The sequence below is a fragment of the Schistocerca piceifrons genome, chromosome 9 (assembly GCF_021461385.2).
Source record: "Schistocerca piceifrons isolate TAMUIC-IGC-003096 chromosome 9, iqSchPice1.1, whole genome shotgun sequence".
NCBI lineage: Eukaryota > Metazoa > Arthropoda > Insecta > Orthoptera > Acrididae > Schistocerca > Schistocerca piceifrons.
Genome location: NC_060146.1, coordinates 37915393 through 37928310, shown reverse-complemented (window position 1 = coordinate 37928310; position 12918 = coordinate 37915393). Strand labels below are relative to the sequence as shown.

The following is a 12918-nucleotide window of genomic DNA, read 5'->3' as shown; positions in this document are numbered from 1 at the left end:
AGAACAGAAATAGATTTTTAATGAATAAGGAGTGAACATTAATCACTTTTTAAGTTTGAATAAATCAGAACAGCAGAAGAGGTGAGGATGCTATGGCTGTGTGGAAGCAAATGAGAACTCCAGAAGTCTGGAAGAAAGAAATAACTGTGGTTATTTCCAAGAAGGGAAGTTGAAAGATTGTAGAGAGCTGTAGGATCATTACCCTTATGTTCCACTGTACAAGAACCCATGAGAACATGCTAGAGAGATGAATCTAGAGAACAGTGGAAGAGCAGCTGAGACAATAACAGTAGAAAGATACACAGTAGGCTCCATATTTGCAGTTAGGTAGCTCCAGGAACATCACTACGAGTATGGGAGAGATCTGGGGCCTTGGTGGATTTAGGTAATGTGTATGAAATTGTACCCAAAAGCAAAGATGGTAAACCACTGAGAAGGAAATAAGCAGATTCTGCTGAGGATAGAAGAATTTTACCAGGGAATCATAAGTTTTGTGAGTGTGGGAAGCTATGGAACAGGATGGTTGGCATAGAGAAGCAGCCTGAAACAAGGAAGTGCACTATCTGTCACTTTTCATGGTGGTGAGGAAAAAAGTGGTTGGAGAAATTGGAGACTAGGTGACAACAGTGTTATTTACTCATGGTTTCACAGTACGTGGAACAATGAGGAAGAAGTAGAGAAGCAACTAGATGTTTGGGAAAGAGTTATACAATAATATTACCTAAAATTTAATAGAAAGAAATGTGAGCTTGTGATCACAACAAGAAAAAGGGTAAACCTCTAGTGAACAAGACACTGTGTGGGGTACAGCTGAAAATGGCAGAAAGTTTAACGTACCTGGAGAGGACAATGTTTGAAAATGAAAGAATTTGCCAAGAGATAAGTGAATGAGTGATGCAAGTTAATAGCTTCATCACAAGAGTGGGAGGGATTGTATGTAAGAAGGTGAAATACCACATGTATTATACACTAAAAAACAAGCCAAAAAGAGTTGTGCATGATAGAAATCTGGATCATGAAAGGAAGGGTGAAAAGTAATGTTCAAGCAAGTGCAATGAAGCACAAAATTGTTGAGACTTTAGTGCAGTCCGTTGATGCATAGCCTGTTGCTCTTCATCTCGGGACCTTCAGCTTAAATCTGTTTAATTTTTCTAACATTTTGCAAGTACAAGTGGCGGGCATGGTCCCTCTGTCCACAACCAGCAATTGAAAGCAAATCTCTGACAATGCCAGCAGTTTGTGCTGGCAAAACTTTGGAAAAATCTGCAAACAAATGTCAGCTGATGGTCCTGAGATGATAATCAACAGGCATTGTGTCAAGTGTTATGAACCATTCAAGGGAAAAAATGGAAAACATGAGAAATGAGATGATTCAGGAGATGGAAATGGAAATGTCGTGTGGCTAGGGCCTCCCGTCGGGTAGACCGTTCGCCTGGTGCAGGTCTTTCAATTTGACGCCACTTCGGCGACCTGCGCGTCGATGGGGATGAAATGATGATGATTAGGACAACACAACGCCCAGTCCCTGAGCGGAGAAAATCTCCGACCCAGCCGGGAATCGAACCCGGGCCCTTAGGATTGACAGTCTGTCACGCTGACCACTCAGCTACCGGGGCGGACCTAACACATAAGGACTCTCAACAAAAGAATATTGAGGAAAAAAGATTAAAATGGTACGAGCATGTGAAAAGAAGATCCTCAAGAGGGCTGAAGAGCAGGAGACCAAGGAAAAAGAAAAGGGGCAAGTGGCCAAAAAGAGGAGAAGAAAGCATCTGATAGAGAGGAGAAGACAGGACCAGAGTGACTGAGAGGTAGTGGGTAGGCTGGAAAAGGCAGAGAGGCTCGTGTTCTAAACAGACCTTGACAGCAGTGGGAAACTGTACAAGATGATGGTACTTTAAGGTACACCATATAAAAACATGTGACTAATATTTGTTACAATAGTTAAAAATGGCTGGTGTTTAGACCTGCAAAGTTTTGAAGTAGCTGTGCTTCAAAGATTTATGGCTTCTTTGGGGTATGCATGCTCACTTTTATCTCTCTAATTGTTGCAGGGTGGCGAGACGTGCCCATCAGTTAATGGTGCCAGAGTCTTAAATGGTGATTCTGACAGGTATTCTCTTAATTCTTATTTTACTAGATAAAACTAGTAAGAAACAGATAATTGGGGCCAGACTAGCTGTCTGCTTAGTGACAAAAAACAACAAAGAATATAACCACATTACTAGGAAACTCTGGACCCTGATACCCAGTGGCTTTGGTAAACTTTGAACACTCAGAAGTAACTGCAGTGAAAGTTTTTACATCACTATGCTTCTGTTCTCAAACAAATTTAGATTACAAATGACGATGCAGGACTCATTTCAGACAAGGTGAAATCATTAGAACACTCAAAAATAATCCTTCAACCTAATATTTCATGAGAAATCAAATAGGTAATGATTTAGAGCCATAATGGATATTCTTGCAGAGAAAACTGCTGTCATGTCACAAAATTTGTGTAGTGTTACTTTAAAAAAACATTTTTATTGTCAACAAGGAATTTTAATGACTTGTTTCATCTTGACTATATGCATTTCATGTTTTCTGTCACAGAATGCATGAACATTTTTTACTGAATGTGACAGATAAAAAGTGAGTAAGAGAAAGGAGAAGAAGCAGGTATACCAGCAATAACTGCATAACACTGAGAATCAAAAACGTGTTGTTAAAGTTGGTAGGCTTGTACACTCATCCCCATTTTTCAAGGTTCACTATAAAATTTATTTTATTAAAAATAACAATATGTAATGTTCATGACACCTTTTATTCTTATGCAGACTTCGGCATGTTACTTCAGAGAAACACAGCAATGGCCTTGTAACAAAATTCTTTTTATGTATCTCTCAGCTTTGGATGACAGATAGCGTCATGACATGTTTTGAGGCATTAGCAATTCATCAACAGATTATATGAACGCATTACACTGTAACTCTCTAAATGAACAGGCACAAGAAGCACTCATAAATTAACCACCAACTATCTACTAAATATAGATAAATTTTTATATAAAATCTGTCTAACGTGTTGACGTTGTTGTTGTGGTCTTCAGTCCTGAGACTGGTTTGATGCAGCTCTCCATGCTACTCTGTCCTGTGCAAGCTACTTCATTTCCCAGTACCTACTGCAACCTACATCCTTCTGAATCTACTTAGTGTATTCATCTCTTGATCTCCTTCTACGATTTTCACCCTCCACGCTGCCCTCCAATACTAAATTGGTGATCCCTTGATGCCTCAGAACATGTCCTACCAACCGATCCCTTCTTCTAGTCAAGTTGTGCCACAAACTTCTCTTCTCCCCAATCCTATTCAATACTTCCTCATTAGTTATGTGATCTACCCATCTAATCTTCAGCATTCTTCTGTAGCACCACATTTCAAAAGCTTCTATTCTCTTCTTGTCCAAACTATTTATCATCCATGTTTCACTTCCATACATGGCTACACTCCATACAAATACTTTCAGAAATGACTTCCTGACACTTAAATCTATACTCGATGTTAATAAATTTCTCTTCTTCAGAAACGCTTCCCTTGCCATTGCCAGTCTACATTTTATATCCTCTCTACTTCGACCATCCTCAGTTATTTTGCTCCCCAAATAGCAAAATTCCTTTACTACTTCAAGTGTCTCATTTCCTAATCTAATTCCCTCAGCATCACCTGACTTAATTCGACTACATTTCATTATCCTCGTTTTGCTTTTGTTGATGTTTATCTTATACCCTTCTTTCTAGACACTATCCATTCCATTCAACTGCTCTTCTAAGTCCTTTGTTGTCTCTGACAGAATTACAATGTCATCGGCAAACCTCAAAGTTTTTATTTCTTCTCCATGGATTTTAATACCTACTCCGAATTTTTCTTTTGTTTCCTTCACTGCTTGCTCAATATACAGATTGAATAGCATAGGGGAGAGGCTACAACCCTGTCTCACTCCCTTCCCAACCTCTGCTTCCCTCTCATGTCCCTCGACTCTTATAACTGCCATCTGGTTTCTGTACAAATTGTAAATAGCCTTTCGCTCCCTGTATTTTACCCCTGCCACCTTTAGAATTTGAAAGAGGGTATTCCAGTCAACATTGTCAAAAGCTTTCTCTAAGTCTACAAATGCTATAAATGTGGGTTTGCCTTTCCTTAATCTTTCTTCTAAAATAGGGCGTAAGGTCAGTATTGCCTCACGTGTTCCAGTGTTTCTATGGAATCCAAACTGATCTTCCCCAAGGTCGGCTTCTACTAGTTTTTCCATTCGTCTGTAAAGAATTCGTGTTAGTGTTTTGCAGCTGTGACTTATTAAACTGATAGTTCGGTAATTTTCACATCTGTCAATACCTGCCTTCTTTGGGATTGGAATTATTATATTCTTCTTGAAGTCTGAGGGTATTTTGCCTGTCTCATACATCTTGCTCACCAGATGGTAGAGTTTTGTCATGACTGGCTCTCCCAAGCCCGTCAGTAGTTCTAATAGAATGTTGTCTACTCCGGGGCCTTGTTTCGACTCAGGTCTTTCAGTGCTCTGTCAAACTCTTCACGCAGTATTGTATCTCCCATTTCACCTTCATCTACATCCTCTTCCATTTCCATAATATTGTCCTCAAGTGCATTGCCCTTGTATAGACCCTCTACATACTCCTTCCACCTTTCTGCTTTCCCTTCTTTGCTTAGAACTGGGTTCTCATCTGCGCTCTTGATATTCATACAAGTGGTTCTCTTTTCTCCAAAGGTCTCTTTAATTTTCCTGTAGGCAGTATCTATCTTACCCCTAGTGAGACAAGCCTCTACATCCTTACATTTGTCCTCTAGCCATCCCTGCTTAGCCATTTTGCACTTCCTGTCGATCTCATTTTTGAGACGTTTGTATTCCTTTTTGCCTGCTTCATTTACTGCATTTTTATATTTTCTCCTTTCATCAATTAAATTCAATATTTCTTCTGTTACCCAAGGATTTCTACTAGCCCTCGTCTTTTTACCTACTTGATCCTCTGCTGCCTTCGCTACTTCATCCCTCAGAGCTACCCATTCTTCTTCTAATGTATTTCTTTCCCCCATTCCTGTCAATTGTTCCCTTATGCTGTCCCTGAAACTCTCTACAACCTCTGGTTTAGTCATTTTATCAAGGTCCCATCACCTTAGTTTCCCACCTTTTTGCAGTTTCTTCAGTTTTAATCTACAGTTCATAACCAACAGATTGTGGTCAGAGTCCACATCTGCCCCTGGAAAGGTCTTACAATTTAAAACCTGGTTCCTAAATCTCTGTCTTACCATTATATAATCTATCTGATACCTTTTAGTATCTCCAGGGTTCTTCCATGTATACAACCTTCTTTCATGATTCTTGAACCAAGTGTTAGCTATGATTAATTTATGCTCTGTGCAAAATTCTACCAGACGGCTTGCTCTTTCATTTTTTAGCCCCAATCCATATTCACCGACTATGTTTCCTTCTCTTCCTTTTCCTACACTCGAATTCCAGTCACCCATGACTATTAAATTTTCGTCTCCCTTCACAATCTGAATAATTTCTTTTATTTCATCATACATTTCTTCAATTTCTTCATCATCTGCAGAGCTAGTTGGCATATAAACTTGTACTACTGTAGTAGGCGTGGGCTTCGTATCTATCTTGGCCACAATAATGCGTTCACTATGCTGTTTGTAGTAGCTTACCCGCATTCCTATTTTCCTATTCATTATTAAATCTACTCCTGCATTACCCCTATTTGATTTTGTGTTTATAGTCCTGTAGTCACCTGACCAGAAGTCTTGCTCCTCCTTCCACCGAACTTCACTAATTCCCACTATATCTAATTTTAACCTATCCATTTCCCTTTTTAAATTTTCTAACCTACCTGCCCGATTAAGGGATCTGACATTCCACACTCCGATCCGTAGAACACCAGTTTTCTTTCTCCTGATAACGACATCCTCTTGAGTAGTCCCCACCCGGAGATCCGAATGGGGGACTATTTTACCTCCGGAATATTTTACCCAGGAGGACGCCATCATCATTTAACCATACAGTAAAGCTGCATGCCCTCGGGAAAAATTATGGCTGTAGTTTCCCCTTGCTTTCAGCCGTTCTCAGTACCAGCACAGCAAGGCCGTTGTGGTTAGTGTTACAAGGCCAGATCAGTCAATCATCCAGACTGTTGCCCCTGCAACTACTGAAGAGGCTGCTGCCCCTCTTCAGGAACCACACGTTTGTCTGGTCTCTCAACAGATACCCCTCCGTTGTGGTTGCACGTACGGTACAGCTATCTGTATCGCTGAGGCACGCAAGCCTCCCCCCAACGGCAAGGTCCATGGTTCATGGGGTGAGGTTGACGTTACTTCTCCATATAGTTGCCACCCAAACTCAAACATGTGTCATAGCGCAACACCAGCTTTTTTAGCCCTTCATCAAAGAGTGGTTTCACATGTTGCTTCAGCTAGTTGTCGACAGAATCCTTGAGCTCATCATCAGTCATAAAGTGCTCAGTAGCTAGCCAGACCTTCATCCTGGGGAAGAGATGAAAAATCTCATGTTGCCAAGTGTGGAGTTTAGGGCGGGTGTTGAAAAATCTCCAGGCTGAAAAGTCTTTTTAAATCTTTGTGCTGAAATGTTTGAGTTTTTCCTTTAGTCAATTGGCAATATTGTGTCACATGTAATCTTAAAGAAGAATGATTCCTGAATTATTCCATCAGTAACCATCCAGTTCCACGTGTTTTGGACTGACATTCAGAGTTTTACTAAGAGTCTCACAATAAATCTATGAGCTCTCAGTGTTCCCACACATTACTCTCATTAAATCCAAAATTGCTTTGCAATCCCAAAATATGTAACAGTCATTATGCATTTCAACGCTATCTACTGGAATCTTTTTATCTCAATTTTAGAGTTCATACACTGCACCATGTCTCCTCCCCAGTCACAGTTCTGCTCAGAAATTGCTGCCACCTGCATGGTAGTGTTGAAGGACTGTCAAGTTCGAACTCATTCTTTCAGTTTTGTGAACATTGGTTAGGCATTTTAATGCCCACTGTGCACAAAACGTATGTTAATCAAACCTCTGTGTAATAGTGTTAGAGAGGGTTATCCTTGGAATCTGAAGCACATGTTCAGAAATACTGAACATACATCTCAGACGAACAATTTTATTAAAATATTGTGCAAGATCATCAGCCATGTTGAGTTAGCTCCTGAAGCACTTTCATCATGCACATCTGTGTGACCAGTCTTGAATTTTCTGCACCACTCCCGTACAACACCATTACTTTTAACCCCGTTGCCATATACACAACACTCTCAGTGCTGAATGTCGGGACGGACAACCATTGCAAATTGCGGGAGACACAATGACACTGCCACTTTTTGCCACTTGTTGCTTATGTGCTGATGGACATAACAGAGAGTTTAACACACACCGTAGCCACCAAGGCCTCCCTCTTCCAACTGTGTAAGTGCATGAAGCTGCTAGTGTGTGTATGTTTTTAATAGTCTGTATGAAGTTAATTTATGAAGAGTAGTCCTGAAACTTCCTGGCAGATTAAAACTGTGTGCTGGGCCGAGACTCGAACTCGAGATCTTTGCCTTCCATTGGGCAAGTGCTGCACTAACTGAGCTACCCAACCAAAGGTCCCAAGTTCGAGTCTCGGCCCGGCACACAGTTTTAATCTGCCAGGAAGTTTCATATCAGCGCACACTCCGCTGCAGAGTGAAAATCTCATTCTGGAAGAGTACTTCTATTTGCACACATTGTGACCACTTCCTGTGCTCTTTTCAGTTGACATGTTTTGTGTAACCTAAACAAATGATATTGTTTGTCTGACCCAAAGCTGAGAAATACATTTAAGCAGCCAGAAGACATGATCAGACGTCAATGTAATTTCATAAACCTACACACTATCAGTGGCTATGAGAACAGTTAAAGTTGCAGTGATCTGTGAGAGATGGAGTGGCCACTGCCACCAGAGTGCGTTATTGTTATTATGAGGGTGGTTTGAAAAGTTCTCGGAATCACCACGAGAGGTCAGTACTAGTGCAACGAGTTGTTCACATGATATTCATTGGACTGTTGGCTGTAAACACCTGCCACATCAGTGCTCTTGGAAGAGAGTTGTGGCAGTGGCGTGGCTCTGTTGTTGTTTCCGTGTAGTGATTTGCAAACATGGCAAAAATTGAGATTGGAGCAGTTAAGTACTTCGTAAAGAAAGGTATGAAAATGAAGGACATTCATGCCGATTTCCAGAATACACTGGGGGGACTCGGCTCTTTCACATTCACCTGTTGCCAAGTGGACAAATGAATTTAAATTTGGTCAGGAGATCTTAGGTGCGACCAGCGCAATGGTCGGCCAAGATGTGTCACTACTCCAGAAATCATTGCAAAAGTGCAGAAAATGGTCATGGAGGATCACCAGTTGAAATTGTGTGAAATTGTTCACACTTGCCAGATGTCATGTGAAAGGGTATATCACATTTTAACTGAAGAATTAGAAATGAAAAAAAGTATCTGCAAGATGGGTGCCATGACTCTCAATGCTGGATCAAAAACATGTGCCATCGCCGTGGCAAAATTACACGAACTAAGGTATGAATTGTTGCCACACCCACCTTATTCACCTGATAGGGCTCCATCGACTTCCATCTCTTCCCAAAACTGAAAATTTTTCTTGGTGGTTGAAGATTCACTTCAAACGAAGAATTGATAGCTGGAGTTGACAACTACTTTGCAGGCCTGGAGGAAACTAATTTTTTTTTTAGATGGGATCAAAGCACTGGAACATCGTTGGACCAAGCTCATTAATCTACAAGGAGACTACAATGAAAAATAAGAAAAGTTTCAGTGATGTAAGTACTTTTTTTCTATTCATTTCCGAGACCTTTTCAAACCACATTCGTACAAGCCCTGGTGAGATGTATAAGGGCTGTGAACAGTATTAGTTGTTAAACGATCACTGTGAAGGACACAGAGATGCTGCATAATTGTGTAAGATGGTGGCATCAGCAGCCAACAGAGTTTGATAGAGCCCTCTTAGTCGGGCTTGATTTGGCCAACTCATTGAATCGTGCAATATGCAGATTTGTGAGGCATTCAGATGTGACAGTCCTCCAATGTTGAACTGTATATACAAAAGCTAGGGCATAGTCCTCGTATAGGTTCCAGTCAACCACATCTGTCCACCATAAGTGAAGTTCACCGTATTGTGCACCAAGCACATTTTGTTACCTCTTCACATCTGCCCCAGTCATCAGAGAACAAGTAATGGAACACCACAACATTCTGTGTCATCCCATAGAATTTGTTGAAAACTAGCAGCAACTAGACTAGGGAATTACTGGCCCACATGTAGCCTACCTGTAATGCCACAACACAAACGGCTACATTTGGAATGTTGCTGTGACTGGGAAATATGGACTGCTGATGAATGGCATCAGATTGTGTCCATCGGTGAACCACGGTTCACACTGCCTCGTACAACCAACGTTGCCGAGTACGGTGGCTTTCCAGGAAAGGTCTCAATCTTACAGTGTTTCGAATAGGCACAGCAGTGTTCTCCTGACAGCTAGACACGGCCAGCTATCAGGTATGGCATAACTTTTCATGGCTGGTAGTTATTAAGGGAACTCTGACTGCAAAATAGTACATCCTGGACACACTGCATCCTCATTTGTTACTTCTCATGCCGTTGTATTGCGGTACCATTTTTCAACAGGACGACGCCTGTCCACAGCACGTCTCTATGAACTGTCTGCTTTTTGCTGAGATACTCGCATAGCCAGCAAGCTCCACGCATTTGTCCCCAATAGGAAGTGTGGGACCATCCCATTGCCAGTATCCATGATATCAAGAATTTGTTAGAAAAGTTGCGGGCCCAGCTTCCCTCATAGGAGGAAGCAGTGGCTTTATACCATCTTTCCCAACCGAATCAGGGCACGTGTCCAGACGAGGTGCGGTGAAAAGTCATACTGATGAGCAGCCTCATATTGCCAAGCTCTTTGTCAATTTGATTTGATTTTGCAATCACTGAAATATCATCACATACCATCTGAATCCTTTACGTTTAATTCGTTTGTCATGTAATGTACAGTAAAAGATCTTTCATTTTCATGCCAAAGAGTAGGACAGTGTTGCAAGAACTGCGATTCTTTCTCTCTCTCTCTCTCCCTCTCTCTCTCTCTCTCTCTCTCTCTCTCTCTCTCTCTCTCTCTCTCTCTCTCTCTCTCTCACACACACACACACACACACACACACACACACACAGAATGTACAAAGAGGTGACAACAGTCATGGGATAATAATGTGCAAATATACAGATGGTGGTAGCATCACATACACAAGGTATAAAAGGGAAGTGCATTGGCAGAGCTGTCATTTATACTGGGGTGATTCATGTGAGAAGGTTTCCAATGTGATTAATTCCGCACTAGGGAAATAAACATACTTCCAACACGGAATGGTAGCTGGAGCTAGACGCATAGGCCCTTCCATTTCGTAAATTATTAGGGAATTCAGTATTGTGTGCCAGGAAGACCAGATTTCAGGCATTACCTGTCACCACAGACAACCAGTGGCTGACGGCTAACTATCACCACAGACAGTGCAGTGGCTGACGGCCTTCACTCAGTGACTGAGAGCAGCAGCATTTGCATAGAGTTGTCAGTGCTAACAGACAAGCAACGCTGTGTGAAATAATTGCATAAATCAGTGTGGGACATACGACAAATGTATCCGTTAAGACAGTGTGGCAAAATAAGGCATTAATGGGCTGTCTCAGCAGACAATCAATGCGAGTGCCTTTGCTAACTGCAACACGTCACCTGCGGCACCTCTCCTGGGCACGTGACCGTATCGGTTGGACCCTAGGTGACTGGGAATCCGTGACCTGGTCAGTTCAGTCTCTCAGATGGTGAATGCTGATGGTAGGGTTTTAGTGTGATGCAGACCCTGTGAAACCATGGACACCATTATGGAGCCACCACTAGCTTGCACACTGCCTTAGTGTGTGGTTGCTTCGTAACGGCGTGGGCTATGTTTACGGGGGATGGACTGGATTTTCTGGTCCAACTGAACCAATCATTGACCTGAAATGGTTATGTTCGGCTGTACGGAGACCATTTGGAACCATTCACAGACTTTGGTTTGTATGGATGACAATTTGCCATGTCGCCAGGTCGCAGTTGTTTGCAATTGGTTTGATGAACATTCTGGAGAATTTGAACAAATGATTTGTCCACCCAGATTACCTGACACGAATCCTATTGAGCATTTATGGGACATCACCAAGACGACGTCAGTTTGTGCACAGAATCCTGCAACAGCAACACTTTCACAATTATGGAAGCTATAGAGGCAGCATGGCTCAGTATTTCTGCAAGGGCTTCTGGCGACTTGTTGAGTCCATTTCATGTCGAGTTGCTGCACTATGCCATGCAAAAGGAAGTCCGACGTAGTATTCAGAGGCATCTCGTGACTTTTGTCACCTCAGTGTAAGCCGAACATAGGCCTTGCACCACATGATCATCGATCCAGTTAACAATGGATTTCTGCTGTAAGTTTATTTGCAACTGGCTGAAATCGCAAATTCTTTGATTACTGGGAAACTATAGGGTTACAAGTCTGATATATATCAATAAAATTTCATTATTTTCAAGTGTTAAAATGACCCACTCGATCCTATATGACTTTTTACCTCTTTTTATCTCCCCCCCCCCCCCCCCCCCCCCAAAAAAAAAAAAAAAAAAAAATAAATAAATAATGGAAGAGTAGTTACCTAAACCTTTTCACGGTAGTTCCTTGCGAGTTTGCCCCCTACTAATATGCTGGACTTTAGCAACATTGGTGACTCACAGGCCTGGTCTCTCACATGTGCAACAAAAGAAATTTTAATCAGAATTACTTTTGCATCATTCTTTCCATTTAGGATATCAGTCTATATTTGGGCACCATAATAAAGCTGTACAAATAAAGCACACATATATATTACTTTCTAGCATTTAGTTCATTTTGTTGTTCTGGTTATTCAAAACAGAAAGTTTGTAAGGAAGCAAACAATGTAACTTGTCTGCCAAATAATTAACTGTAGCAACAGAAGGTACTATTACAAAGGGTGGATGGTGAAGGCAGGGGGTGGGGTGGAGGAGGGGGGTGTATAAAGGGTGTGTGCTGTCAGTGGTAATGTAGTCTGAATGGGTTCTAATGCATGAGGATTACTAAGTGCCCAAGAATTTGGGACTGTGCATTGTGTTTGCTTAGGAGAATGATAAATAATACATTGGTGATATTGGTTTACTAGCATGTGATACAAGTGCCAATATATGGTTATTCATGAGCACCTCTGGGCTTTCAAAAGATGACTCTGTGAAAACTATAAGAAGTCAGGAAATACATGCATGTCAGATGTAGCACCTCTTCAAGTTTTTAACTTATAATCCAGTTGCTTAGTATGGACATTGTTTGTGAAACAGGAAACATCACTATGTGTATTCATTGAAGTCATCAACATAAATTGCCTGTGAAGGAGTGGCAGCAGCCTGCTTTGGAAATCTGTTCACTGTATTGCCTATTCACAGGCATGAATTGATTTGACTCAACATTACACAGTGAGTAATATGTTTACATGTTCAGTCACACCTGCTCCCTAGTGCAACTATGTCATGAGGTGTATTATGTACCAAAACTTGGAGAGATGGTGGATCCGCTGACGTGTGTCATTTTTCTGTATATGCTGTAGTTTTTGCACAACTATCTTCTGAAACTCCGGAGGTACTTACAAATAACCTTGCTTTTGAGTCATCGTCAACAATGTTTTGAAATTGAGTGTTTACACAATCCTTATTCCTTAAATTTTCATATCTTTTTGTGTTAACAGACATTAGTACACTCACTGACCAGTGT

General features: G+C 41.3%; 1 protein-coding gene across 7 annotated transcripts in view; it reads left to right on the top strand.

Annotated features, from left to right (window-relative positions):
- Window positions 1-12918, top strand: part of LOC124717018 (zinc finger protein 271-like) — an 85982-nt gene that overhangs the window by 27814 nt on the left and 45250 nt on the right. For 6 of the 7 annotated variants that reach the window (XM_047243670.1, XM_047243664.1, XM_047243668.1 and 3 more), the window contains one exon: window positions 2055-2113. The exons of the other annotated variant lie outside the window; for it this stretch is intronic. In XM_047243670.1, coding sequence (XP_047099626.1) covers window positions 2055-2113 — 59 coding nt within the window. The remainder of the gene's footprint in view (window positions 1-2054; window positions 2114-12918) is intronic. 7 annotated transcript variants of the gene reach the window in all.